The following is a 13164-nucleotide window of genomic DNA, read 5'->3' as shown; positions in this document are numbered from 1 at the left end:
CGTAAACAATGAAAAACGCCGATGTATCTTACGTTCCCTTACGTTCCTTTCCCACGTGCCTAGGGGGGCCCGCCAGACGGGATCGTGTGCACCTCTAATCAGACCCGCCTTGAGCATGTCCCTTCAAACAATGACATGTCCGAGCACTCAGCGCCTAAGCTCGTATAGCTATAGCAAGGAATTGAGCGCTCTGCTCCGGGTTCATTGATAAGCGAGGCAACTTATGCCGATTACCCGCCAACTGCTCTGTATACCGTAGGCAATTGGTTATCTTGTGCTATGAGCTGATGGCGAAGACTTGAGTTTAACACGCATCGGACCTGTCTGTCATCTATAATGCCACCAACACGGACACTGACATTCAAATTACTGTGGTGATAGCTTAGTGGATTCAGCTGGCACGGGATACCACATACAGTTACACACACAGGTTCACACTAGCATGCAATGAAGACGTTGATGATAACATCTAGAACACATTTCAATTCGTCTACGGATTTTTTATCCGGCCTGTAGCATCATGACGGCATCATACTAGAATACATCTCGTGAGGGTATGAGGGAGGTATTATGGGGAGAGGGAGATGCATGAACGGAAAATGGATCAACAAAAGCAAGCCCAAAACCAGTCAACTCCAATAGAACTTTTCAATCCCAGTTGTCCAGGTTCCAAGGCATTTAATCGACCTCCTCCATGGCGCTGTCACCGGTCTCAGCGGCAACGGTGTCAGCCGTGGCAGGGGCTTCGGTGGCCTCGGCCTCAGGCTCCTCCTCCAGGTTCAGACCAAGGGAGACGAGCTTGTGGATGCGCTCAGCAAAGCCGGCAGGCTCGTCAATGGTGAAGCCGGAGACGAGCAGGGAAGTTTCGAAGAGAAGCTGGACAATGGACTTGACGGTGCGGTCGTTCTCGCCGTCAGCCTCGACCTTCTTCTTCAGTTCCTTGATGATAGAAGACTTGGGAGAGATCTCGAAGGTCTTCTTGGAGCTCATGTAAGAGCTCATGGAGGTGTCACGGAGGGCCTGGGCCTTCATGATACGCTCCATGTTCGCGGACCAGCCGAACTGGCCAGTGCGGATAGCGCAAGGTGCGCCGACGAGCTTCTGGCTGACGACGACCTTCTCGACCTTGTCGCCAAGGACGTTCTTGAGGGCCTTGGCAAGCTCCTCGTACTCCTTCTCCTCAGCCTCACGGGCCTTCTTCTCGTCCTCGGTCTCCTCCAGCTCGAAGTCCTTGGTGATGTCGACGAGCTTCTTGCCCTCGAACTCCTTGAGCTGAGTCATGGCATACTCATCAATAGGATCGACCAGGAACAGGACCTCGAAGTTCTTCTCCTTGAGGGCGTCAAGGAAGGGTGACTTCTGGACGGCCTTGATAGACTCGCCAGTGATGTAGTACATGTTCTTTTGGTGCTCAGCCATGCGGGTGACGTAGTCAGACAGCGAAGTGAGCTCATCACCAGACTTGGTGGAGTTGAAGCGCAGGAGCTTGGCCAGGATCTGGCGGTTCTGGGAGTCCTCGTGGATACCGAGCTTCAGGTTCTTGGCGAAAGCGCTGTAGAACTTGTCGAATTGCTCCTTGTCCTCGGCGATCTCCTGGAACAGCTCGAGAGCCTTCTTGACGATGTTCTTCTTGATCACCTTCATGATCTTGTTCTGCTGAAGGGTCTCACGAGACAGGTTGAGGGGCAGATCCTCAGAGTCGACAACACCCTTGACGAAGCTGAGCCACTCGGGAATGAGGTCGGTGGCATCGTCAGTGATGAAGACACGGCGGACGTAGAGCTTGATGTTGTTCTTGGTCTTTTTAGTCTCGAAGAGATCGAAGGGGGCACGCTTGGGGACGAAGAGGATAGCACGGAACTCGAGCTGACCCTCAACGGAGAAGTGCTTGACAGCGAGGTGGTCTTCCCAGTCGTTGGAGAGGGACTTGTAGAAAGCAGCGTACTCCTCAGTGGTGATGTCCTGGGGGTTGCGAGTCCAGATGGGCTTCTGCTTGTTGAGTTCCTCCTCTTCAATGGTGGTCTCCTTGACCTTCTTGGTCTTCTTCTTCTTCTCTTTCTCCTCTTCCTCGTCATCGACCTCCTCGACCTTGGGCTTCTTGTCGTCGCCCTCCTCAGTGGTCTCCTCAGCATCCTCATCGGGTACTTCGGTCTCCGTCTCCTTCTGGACGTGAAGGTAGATGGGGTACGAGATGAACTCCGAGTGCTTCTTGATGACCTCCTTGATCTTGCTCTCGTTCAAGTAGTCGCTCTGCTCATCCTTGAGGTGCAGGATCATCTTGGAGCCACGACCGAGCTGCTCACCCTCGGTGTCGGTGCGGATGCTGAAGGTACCTCCAGCAGAGGACTCCCAGACGTATTGCTCGTCATCATTGTGCTTGGAAACGACCGTAACACGGTCGGCGACCAGGTAGGCAGAGTAGAAACCAACACCGAACTGACCAATCATGGAGATATCAGCACCGGCGGTGAGAGCCTCCATGAACTGCTTGGTACCAGAGCGAGCAATGGTACCCAGGTTGTTGACCAAGTCCTGAGAATGTATGTCAGTTTATTTGTCGTAATAGGGTAGGATACGATGTGCGTGGTAACTTACGGCCTTGGTCATACCGATACCGGTATCGCGGATTGTGAGGGTTTTGTTCTCCTTGTCGGGGATGATGTCGATACGGAGATCCTTGCCCGAGTCGAGCTTGCTAGGGTCGGAAAGGGCCTCATATCGGATCTTGTCGAGAGCATCAGAGGCGTTGGACACCAGCTCTCGCAGGAAAATCTCCTTGTTGGAGTAGACAGTGTTGATGATGAGAGACAACAGCTGAGAAATCTCAGCCTGGAACTCGAAAGTCTCAGACATGATGGCGGTAGTGATTCGACTTCTGTACAGGAGCGCAATCGTGTTAGTGGGGTGTATTCAACGTGAGGAAATGGACTTGATTGATTTGCAGTGACAAATAATAGTGGGGAGTCGCGCTTAGAGGTGAGGATTTTGTGACCAATTCGGGCCAGCAGATTCTCCCAGCCTTCAGTGACGCAGCAAATCCAGAGTCGACGCCAATTGGGTTCAATTGTTTCTTCTCGTTGAAGATGCGCAGTGATGACCCGAACGATTGCAAAAACGCACGAGGCTCTGGGAAGACAAGGCTGAGGAGCGGAGAGGGGACTTGTGGTGCAAAGGCAGTGGTGGAGGATGGAGGGGAAGGTGGTGACTTTGACTTACCAAGTGGGAAATGGGCTTTGAAGACGATGGAATGAGGGGTATCACAAAATGTGACTCTGCGATGGAGAGTCTTCTTTCTACTGGACGCAGGAAGGAATAGAAGAGAGGATGGGTTGGATGAATGAGGAATGAGTAGAAAAGATCGAAGGGCAGACTTCGATGCGGTGGAGGTGGGAGGAGTGGAAGTTATAATGGCACGAATTGTTTCTATCGCCTTCAGTCAAGTGAAGAAAAAAAAGGAACCTTCTTAGGCGCTGGAACTTGAGCAGCACTAGCACGGTCCCTGCTTTTGCTGTGTTAGGCACACCTCGCTGCCTCTAAAAGACCAAAGAATTCGATGCGATTCCATTTCCATGAGCCTCTGGTGGTGGGGCAACCGGGAAGCAACTGCATCGCAGCCTGGCGATTCCAGTCGTATGATTGGCCAGGACAGAGGTCAAGCTGCATGCACGGACCCCAACCACAAGGCAGACCTTCTCCAAAGTTCCAGAACTGACGACGAGCTAAACAAACTGCCATGATGGACACGGAAACGGCATTGCCTGGAATGCAGCCCCAGCCTCAAGGCATTCTCAAGACTTCCATGGGCGACAGTTGATCTATCTTGATCTAAAATTCCAGCTGGGCGTATTCATTCGTCCGGTAACCAATCATTCATCTCCAGATTCTAGGCTCGTCAGCTCGTGCCTCTCGTAAATTTGGACTGCCCGGTTGCATCCTCCCTCCATGAGGCTGAAGAGAGTTCTAAGTGGATCCCCGGGTTTTGCCTCCTCTGCGGAGAACCCATGAAGCTCTTCTCGGCCACTCCACGCACAGATAAGATAAGACAGTAGGTGCACTTTCTGCTTTAGTCAACAACCTGCAGTGTAAGCCTACCACTCAACTTCCATTATTAGTGTGACGGGGTCGGATTGTTTGATACCCTCTGGAAAACTCATCTGGGGTGCTGAAATCTGTTTCTGCACCCACCCTTTCCTGTTTGTTGGTATTGTTGTCCTGGGCAATCGTTGGTCAACATGGGTGAAAACCCCGCCATCACCTATCCAGACTTATCAGTAACGTTATTGATAGCGGGATTGGCGGGGTTATGATCTTGAGGAAGGTCAACACTGGGTACATATTTTCTCGTCTCCGATGGAATCTTTCGCGACATTGTCGAAGCCGGCCAAACCGATACATTTGCCCGCTTGGACTCACCTACACACACTTGAAACCATTGTAAGTAAGGTGCTTCGGTTACTAATAACCACATCATGTACTGCTAGCTACATACTCAAGCACCAGCTGCCTCATCGCCATATATTCGGTTGCTACGGAGCTATCCCAATGCCAACCTGTATCATGTTACCAACCATCCCACTGCTAACCTGTCACTGAAAATCGATGCCACTTAAGCATAAACACTTTAGCTTGCTCTACTATAGGACTTAGCCATGGGAGATCAAGGTGGTTAACACGGTATTCCATGAATAAATTTTTGGATCGCGCATCGCTTCCAGGAGGCCTCGAGAGCCAAACGGTTAACGTCTCTATACTTAAGAAATTCTCACTTGAACTGCAACTCTGTGAGTGCCTAGGGCTGCACAGCCGTAATCCCTCTCCGACCTTGGACTTCTTGTCATCATACTCGATCTCCTGGGATATCAGTACAATCGAGCTCTCCAATCAATACATACTTGTTGCTACATCTACAAGAATGGCTTTCAATGAAGTATGGCTGCTTATAGTGAAGCAATCAGGTATAATATGTCAATGATATGCTGACTACATCAGTACCCTAATAAGCTACACTAGATGATCAATGCGACACAGCCTTGACTTCATATAACTTACCCTCTTGCCACTTTTATCTTTTGAAAGAGCAGACCCTGACATAATGCCGCTCACGACTACCCGATGAGCCGACTGGAGGACTTATAAAGCCGAGGCGGACCTTGATGACCATCCGGACCTTGATGTCCATCAAGCAGTCCTATACCACAATCGGGAAGATTCGCACTGGCTCTACGAAGCTGGTGTCTGGCATTGGGATACGCCTAAGGGGGAATGGTCGACGACAAGGCTTTTCAGGAATTTGATTACATCTGACGTCTCACTCCCTGACTGGCCGTTGATGATACCGGACAGGAATCGGCAAGGCCACACGCAGCTATGGAGCTGTCATGCTAGACCTTGTGGGACCAAGTGGAATTACAATTAGAGTGAAAGGGCAATGCCAGGTTGTAGGGTAAAAATTGCGATTTCTGCTACACGATATCGTCCGGGAGTGGCAAACATCTTCTTCGTCACTCGATGTTCTCGAGCTCCCGGTGTCGTTGATTGAGTGATAGCATGACCTCTCACACAGGTCTAGAGGGCCTATGGCAATCAACTCGAGGGATGAAGAGTGGTATCTGACCTGAGTTTTGTAGATAGGCCTCCAAATCCTACTCTAGCAAGGACATGTAGGGTTAGAAGCTATCAGCTACCGAATACCAAATACTAATAAAGTACCTAAATATACTTCTGTTTAAGCCCCTTTTTGGCCTAAGACGTATGCTGGTCGTTAAGCTTAACTTGACGAGAGACGAGAGAGTGGGTGGCCGGGCCTTTTTCCGAATGTCGTCTTCTCCGCCTTTCCACTCGCGAGCGCCGAGCAATAAGGTTTGCATATAACTTCAATGCACATCGATCAGATGGCAATGCACATGTCAGTAACGGTTTCACCATGTCAAGTCATCCATCATCAGAGGCCGCCCGACGAGTTCGTCAGAGCCGGACAGATTGCGCCAAAAGCAAGGTGGTTAAACGGCGAAGGTGGCAGTTTTTATGGGGACGGGACTAGGGGGGTTACAAGGTTGACCTTGGCGTCCCCGTTTGATCGAGACCGATCTGGTGCAACAATACACGAACTCTTCGCAGCCGCCCAATCAGAGGGTGTTCCGTTGCCCAGGATCAGTTAAATCCGTCCAGTCCCAGAAGAAACAACTCCCGAGGGAGAGAGAACACGGAGCATAAGCATTGGCACACCAAGTCTTGGGGTCTGCTGCCGCATCGTCTGTTTCAGGAACAACTCCTAGCTCTCATGGATCTCATGCCTTGAAGCATTCGAGAAACATTTCCAAGAAAATGGCACACGACAAGACGGCGAGATGCGCGGAAAGAGGCCAACAATCAAGGTTGGCAGCCTGTCGAGCCTGTCAGCCATTTCCTGGCGATCGACATGGGAGCAGCAGCAGCTATCGACAATCGTAACGAGTACATATAGACCCCAAGAGGATGCCGTGCCATTCCAGTTCGCATTCATTTTACCTTTTACACTTTGGCACACACGGCGATTATCCCTCCCCATATTGTACAAGACTTTCTCCCCCTGTCTCCCAAGTTACATACGTGTACCACTCGGCTGGGCTCATAGCAAAAAAAACATCGGCTCAACCTACCCCTGTTACAGCGATTCCATCCACAGCAAACCTACTTGCTCTCTTCAATAACACCTCTGCCCCCCAAGCCAAAATGCTGTCCAACCGCAAGTCCATGCTCGCCGTCCCGGCCCCCAACCGCGCCTCGACCTTCAGCACCAGCGCCGCGCCGCCGCAGTACTCGCAGTCGCAGAGGACGCACCCCTTCAGCGTGACGCACCCGGAGTCGGAGCCGCACAGCCAGACGCCGTCGGTGCCGACGTCGACGACGCCGACGCTGCCGGGCTACCGCGTGGTGCGGACGCTGGGCGCCGTCTACGGCAGCACGACGTGCGCGCGCAAGGACACCAAGTCGCTGCTCAAGTCCGTCACCGGCTTCGGCTCCGAGGCCAAGAGCCTGACCCACCTGCTCTACAACGCGCGCGAGCAGGCCACGGCTCGCCTCGTCGTCGACTGCCTCGCCCGCGGCGGCAACGCCGTCGTCGGCGTCGGCTACGGCGAGAGCGAGATCTTGGGCTTCGCCCAGGTCTCCGTGTACGGCACGGCCGTCTACGTGGAGAAGGAAGTTTAGTTTCTTTGCTCCGAAGAAAAGATAGCCGGAAAAAGAAAAGATGAGCGAGGTAAGTGTAACTTGAGAGTGCGAGTGCCCCTAGAAAGAATCCCCCGGCTGACGAGTTGTCAGGTTTGCTTGGTTATTACCACGAAAACAAAAACAAAAAGGGGGGTTCATTCTTGAAATCATGGCATTACTTTCTTTCTTAATCTTCTCTTGAAAATTTGCATTTTAGTAGCGTTATAGAAGAACCTCTGTCACGGGTATGGCGCATGGAGTTTTGAGGTTTGAATAAGTACATCATGACACGAGACAGCGAAACAGTCGGCTCGATATTCCTTATACTTCGCACCGAGATTTATGCATCACGTATTCGCGATGTGACAGCCCGGTCTAGACTGCAATGCTGGAATGCACGAAATTTGGGGGACACCCATGAAGACATGCTCTGGAGTAATGGGGGCAATGTTCCACACTCATTGGAGACTGTTACTCCATACGGCCTGGACAGTCGCGTTTTTCTCTCTGGAATGTGTGATAAGTATAAATCTCCGGATGGTATCGAATGCGCAGCAATAATTTAATTCAAATGTGCATGAGTGAAAGTATTTATTTACTCGTCATATCGCCCTGCATTGTAAGGATATCTATCGCTTTGCAATTTTACGTTTTTTGTATTATTTCGTATTATCCCGTGAGTAAATCATCTGAAATCGGACAAGTAACCTTGAAGCTTCCAAAGCTTCAACTGTGGACCTGCAGTCCGCCTTCCGGCCAGCATGAAAATCGACCCGTCTTGGAGAGCACCAGCCTCTTTCCGAATCCGAGCTGCAGTCTCCTCGCCCAGCAACATGGGCATGTTGTGAACAGCAACAGCTGTTTTGATCCCCTCCTTGTCAACAAACTCGAAAGTAGCAAACGACCCAGGCGAGTTCTCCGTCTTCTCCTCCGTCGTTATCTCGCTTTCTCCGTCGGTGGGCGGGCCAAACCACAAGACGGCGCCCTTGTGCTTGTACTGGACGTCGCCCCAGCCGAAGCACTTGGCGATGTAGTGGCGCCCCTGCTCCACGCACAGCCGCGACAGGTACAGGAGGTCCAGCTCGATGTGCCGGCGCATCAGGCCCAGCACGAACTCGTCCATGTCCTCCCGCCACACGGCCTTGGGCGCAAACGACCTGTACATCGAGCTCGATGGCCCAAAGAGCTGACGCGACTGCTGGTAGAAACCGGACTTGTCCCGGGTGAGGGCCGCCAGCACGTCTTTGCGCGCCGGGCTGTACGCATCCGGGCCGAGGGGCTTTGGCCTCTTCTTCTTCTTCTTCTTTACATCATCGCTTTCCCCGGTCGCAGAGGATACTCCCTCGCCCTTGTCCTCCTCGCTTTTGTCATCGACGTGATTGCTGTTTTCAAGCGACAAGCTCCACGGAACCCACCACGGCTGCTCCGTCTCGGGATGCGTGACCAGGTGGAAGTCCTGGAGGAAGAAGCTCGGGAGACGCGTCCGGGTCAGGCTCTCGTAGCGTATGGGCCTCGCGAGGGTCTTCGCGAAGGCGTTGGCTTCAAACTGGCGCTCGAACGTGCTCTGGGGCTGGGTAGGCTTCCTGGGTTTGCGCTTCGTGTGCTGCTCGCGCTGTGCCCAGAAGGACGGGTCCATGACGGGCGACAGCGGCAGGCTGCCGACCGCCGTCTCTACCGACTTCGCATCTTGGTCGATTTGGAAGGCTTGATCCCAGTCGTTGAAGAGACTGTCGCTGTCCTCGTCGTGGGCGGGCGGCGGCTGTCGTCGATGGGCACTAGTACTATTGGCTTGGTCGCTGTTGCTGTTCTGTTCCTCCGACGGCGCTTTGGATGCGTACGAGCGACATTGCAATTGGGTCTGGTAAATGCGGGTTGAGATAGCACTGCTACCTCGCAACGCCGGACATCGTCTCATAGCCGCATGTGTGCTGAAGTTTGTCTGGTGTGGCTTCAGTATTGTAAAAAGCGACCAATTGTACCTTAAGTATCAATCAACCTTTCGCCAACCCTTAGGTTAGCCTCAGTCCCGATGACGTTAAGCGGGCAACTTTTTTAGTAAACGAAGTCCCCTGTTTTCCCATCGGCCAGAGCTCCACCGGGCCCCGACGTCAGCGTTCTCTATCTCACTAGGGCGCCGCGTTGGGAGCTCAAAATAGCTGCACGTTTGAACCAACCCAACTTCAACATCACAATCAACAAGCAACGCAACTGCGCTCTGTTGTCAAGATGAATATGATTCAAAATCCGATATGGCGGGCATTAAGGACACTGCCGTCAAAGCAATCCCGTTCTTTCGGTGGGTTTCCGGGTAGCTCGCATCAAACACCCATGGGAGCTATCCCGTTACCATACATCACAGAAGTCACAGTAAGCTGAGAGGAAAGCCGCGAAGAAAAATGCATCGAGGATCGCTAATAAGACAGACCGGAGGCTGGAGAACCTGTTAGTTTCCCTGAACGAACTACGCGACACTTATGAGGTCGATCATGTTGACGAGTTTTCTTTATCGCAGATGACATCTTCTCGAAACTTCTTCAGGTACGGACATCCTCCCTCCCAGCCAAGAGCCTTTGGAACTTTGATCAATTGACCCAAAGTTGGTTATATAGGAGCGCATCATCTGCCTGAACGGCGCCATCGACGACACCGTGTCTGCCTCCATCGTCGCGCAGCTCCTGTGGCTCGAGTCGGACAACCCGGACAAGCCGATCACTATGTACATCCAGTCGCCCGGCGGCTCGGTGGTGGCGGGCCTGTCGATCTACGACACGATGACGTACATCCGGTCGCCCGTGTCGACGGTGTGCCTGGGCCAGGCGGCCTCGATGGCCTCTTTATTGTTGGCGAGCGGCGAGAAGGGCAAGCGCTACGCCCTGCCGCACAGCAGCGTCATGGTGCACCAGCCGCTGGGCGGCACCCAGGGCCAGGCCAGCGACATCCTCATCTACGCGACCCAGATCCAGCGCACGCGCGAGCAGCTCAACGAGATCTTCCGCAAGCACCTCAACCAGGCCCACGGCCACGAGAAGTACGGCCTCCGCGACGTCGAGGACATGATGGACCGCGACAAGTACCTGAGCGCCCAGGAGGCCAAGGAGATCGGCATCATCGACGAGATCCTCACGCGGAGGGAGGAGAAGCTCAAGCGGGAGGAGAATGCCGAGGAAAAGAAAGATGAGGAGCCGAAATAGAGGTTGCAGTAGACTAAGTATGGAGAGCTGTATCTTGCGACTTTCCTGCACAACTGGGTGTCTGCCTTACCTGGCTTAGGCTTGCACCTACGTAACCCTTGCTCTTTATACCATAATTGACCGGGCTAGGTCATTACTCGGATGTCTGGGGCGCGTGTGGTTATATTCAGGGTATGTACTCATGCCCCTTTTGTGTATCGCTGTACAGACTTAAAAGTAGGGCGAAAGCAACTTTATGATATCAAACATTCTTGCGCTATAAGATATTGCAACGATTATATGCACAATTTTTATATGCTTTAGGTACTATGTACAGATGGATGAAGCCTACTCTCTCTCCCTACAGACACTGCGAGTACCGCTCATTGGAGGCCTTGCAAGTGCCCTGTGAACAGCACGCTGCTCCGTTCCAGCCCGCACTGAGCGTAGAGGCCCTGACAGTTCGGGTGCGGGCGCCTGGGTGGACATCGCCTCGGGCGCGTCTCCCGCCGCCGCAGTGGTCGTCGGCTGCGGCGACGTCTAGCCGCCGTTGCTGAACTGCCACCAGTTGAAGTTGAACAGGTTGCCGGAGCCGCCGGTGAAGCGCAGGAACAGGTCCTTGGTGCCCGTCGTGCCGCTCACGGGGCACGTCACCGTCGTCCACGTCGACCAGCTGCCCGTCCCGGCCACCGTGCAGGTGCCGACCAGCGTCCCCGTCGCGCTGCCGAGCCGCAGCTCGATCTTGCCGCCGCTGGTGGCCGAGGAGACGCGCGCGCTGAAGGACGTGGCGCCGCTGCCGCTGCCGAAGCTGACGCCGCGCACCTTGATGTAGTCGCCGTTGTTGATGAAGGACACGGCCATGCCGCCCTCGCTGGCCGTCTCCGTCTTGACGCCCTGCGACCACGCCATGGTCTCGGCCTCGACGCGCACGTAGGGGTCCAGGGTCCCGACCTGCGCGGGGCCGCCCGTCGACATCTTGAGGGTCGGGATGGTGCCGTCGGCGTTGTAGGCGAACTCCTCGACCGCCACGGACCGCTGGTAGCCGCTGCCGCCTGGGAGGGCACCGTTGTGGTAGAAGAAGTACGACTTGCCCTTGTAGTCGATGATGCCCGGGTGGTTGGTGAAGCTGGCGCCGGCTGAGGCCATGATGACCCCTTTGTAGGTCCAGGGCCCTGTCACGCTGGGTCCGGTCGAGTACCGGATGTCCTCGGAGCAGCAGTTGGCCGCGTAGACCATGTAGTAGGTGCTGTTGCGCTTGTAGAGCCAGGGGCCCTCCTCGAACGTGGTCGGGCGCTCGGCGTTGCCGCTGCGCTGGCCGAAGCCGGCGGTCGTGAGCTGCACCTTGTTGACGCCGCCGCTGTACGAGATCATGTCCTCGTTCAGCTTGACGTACGACAGGTTCGGGTTGCCCCAGTACAGGTACGCCTGGCCGTCCGTGTCGATGTAGACGGTCGGGTCGATCTCGTTGTTCGAGACCAGCGGCTTGCCCAGCGCGTCCCTGTAGGGCCCCTCGACGGTGTCGCTCACGCCGACGCCGATGGACATGGCGCCGCTGTTCTGCCGCACCGGCACGTAGAAGTAGAACTTGCCGTTGCGCTGCACCGTCTGCCCCGCCCAGGCGTTGGCGTTGGCCCAGCTGAAGGTGGCCAGGTTCGCGGGCACGCCGTGGTCCTGCCAGTTCTGCATGTCGGCCGACGAGTACAGGTGCCACTCGCGCATGTCGTAGGTCGTCGCGCCGTCCTGGTCGCGGCCGGTGAAGACGTAGACCCGGTCGTTGTAGACCATGGGCGCCGGGTCGGTACTGAAGATGGTCTGCACGATCGGGTTGTCGGCCCGGGTGACGTCCACGCCGCTCAGCACGGCGCCGAGCAGCAGCAGGGCGCGGGAGGCCCAGGGAGTTGCGGATCTCATGATGATGGCGGCGGACGGCAGCAAATTGTCGCAAGCTCTCGTCGATGCCTTAGCGATTGGTGCTACCCAAAAGCCACCACGAGCTGGGTCAGGAAAGGCCTTAGCTTAAGTATTCGGGTGTCCATGGCGGATGCCGCGATTGCCGCCCATATGGTGGTGTTCTACTTGGCCGAGTTGGGTAAGTAGCTCGTATTCACGTAGTAACCCCAGATATTTCGCATCAAAGGGAGGTGTTGCAGGGCGATGGTCCGATCTCCATGCGATCACACGGCATAAGCCGTGGTTACAATGGGCAGGGCGAGGGCAGCATTGCTCTCGTTTATCTTTCGGTCGTCTTTCTTATTCTCCGTCGCTTGTGCTGTCGTGTTTTGGTTCGCTGCCTCCTCTTCGGCAACCTGGCTCCGAGTCTACCAAAACAGGTCCAGTGCCGATGCTCCCCGGAGAAATACCCCAGCTACGCCAGACTCCGGACCCTGTCATCGGTGGGAACCCGCACCTATCAGAGCTCAACATGATTTTGAGTTACATTATTCCATGGCTTGTATAGGTCCGTATTTACTACCATAACACAAGTAAATACGCTAATGAATATGTCATACGATCGCCAGCCGTTGGCCGCAACTGGGGATTGCGTCAGACCAATATTCGTCATTATGCATCTATAGAGTGCAAATATGCGCATAATGGGACTTCATGGGTAACTTTGTAATTGAGAAGGCGATGCCGCCGGTATTCGTCTCCCTGTCCTCGCCGTCATATTCGACCACCTAGACACCAGCCCCAGTGTCTCTTCTCGTTGGAAGTCGATATTCCTCCTGTGGGCCAGGAAACGACAGGTCTCCATCTCGCGGCATATTATAAAGTGAAAAGTGCAGTGGAGTATTGTGCTCACCAA

The 13164-nt window shown here is 54.2% G+C and overlaps 5 protein-coding genes across 5 annotated transcripts; 2 read left to right on the top strand and 3 right to left on the bottom strand.

Annotated features, from left to right (window-relative positions):
- Positions 1-678: 678 nt before the first annotated feature.
- Positions 679-2853, bottom strand: PG994_008870 (heat shock protein 90; the record flags this gene model as incomplete). Its single annotated transcript, XM_066860279.1, has 2 exons — positions 679-2532; positions 2596-2853. The coding sequence occupies 2 exons, from the start codon at positions 2851-2853 to the stop codon at positions 679-681; spliced, it is 2112 nt and encodes a 703-aa protein (XP_066713868.1).
- A 3858-nt stretch (positions 2854-6711) lies between these two features.
- PG994_008869 (uncharacterized protein) lies at positions 6712-7188 on the top strand (the record flags this gene model as incomplete). Its single annotated transcript, XM_066860278.1, has 1 exon — positions 6712-7188. One exon carries the CDS (start codon positions 6712-6714, stop codon positions 7186-7188), a length of 477 nt encoding a protein of 158 aa, XP_066713867.1.
- Positions 7189-7873: 685 nt separating this feature from the next.
- Positions 7874-9103, bottom strand: PG994_008868 (uncharacterized protein; the record flags this gene model as incomplete). The annotated part of the gene is made up of 1 exon (XM_066860277.1): positions 7874-9103. One exon carries the CDS (start codon positions 9101-9103, stop codon positions 7874-7876), a length of 1230 nt encoding a protein of 409 aa, XP_066713866.1.
- A 311-nt stretch (positions 9104-9414) lies between these two features.
- On the top strand, positions 9415-10379 carry PG994_008867 (ATP-dependent Clp protease proteolytic subunit; the record flags this gene model as incomplete). The annotated part of the gene is made up of 2 exons (XM_066860276.1): positions 9415-9555; positions 9798-10379. The coding sequence occupies 2 exons, from the start codon at positions 9415-9417 to the stop codon at positions 10377-10379; spliced, it is 723 nt and encodes a 240-aa protein (XP_066713865.1).
- Positions 10380-10898: 519 nt separating this feature from the next.
- On the bottom strand, positions 10899-12269 carry PG994_008866 (uncharacterized protein; the record flags this gene model as incomplete). Its single annotated transcript, XM_066860275.1, has 1 exon — positions 10899-12269. One exon carries the CDS (start codon positions 12267-12269, stop codon positions 10899-10901), a length of 1371 nt encoding a protein of 456 aa, XP_066713864.1.
- Between the last annotated feature and the right edge of the window lie 895 nt (positions 12270-13164).

The sequence above is a fragment of the Apiospora phragmitis genome (assembly GCF_038363925.1).
Source record: "Apiospora phragmitis strain CBS 135458 chromosome Unknown utg000008l:1.0-3514335.0:1.0-3519231.0, whole genome shotgun sequence".
NCBI lineage: Eukaryota > Fungi > Ascomycota > Sordariomycetes > Amphisphaeriales > Apiosporaceae > Apiospora > Apiospora phragmitis.
Note: the sequence above shows the minus strand (reverse complement) of the source record. Positions and strands in the feature narration are given on the sequence as shown.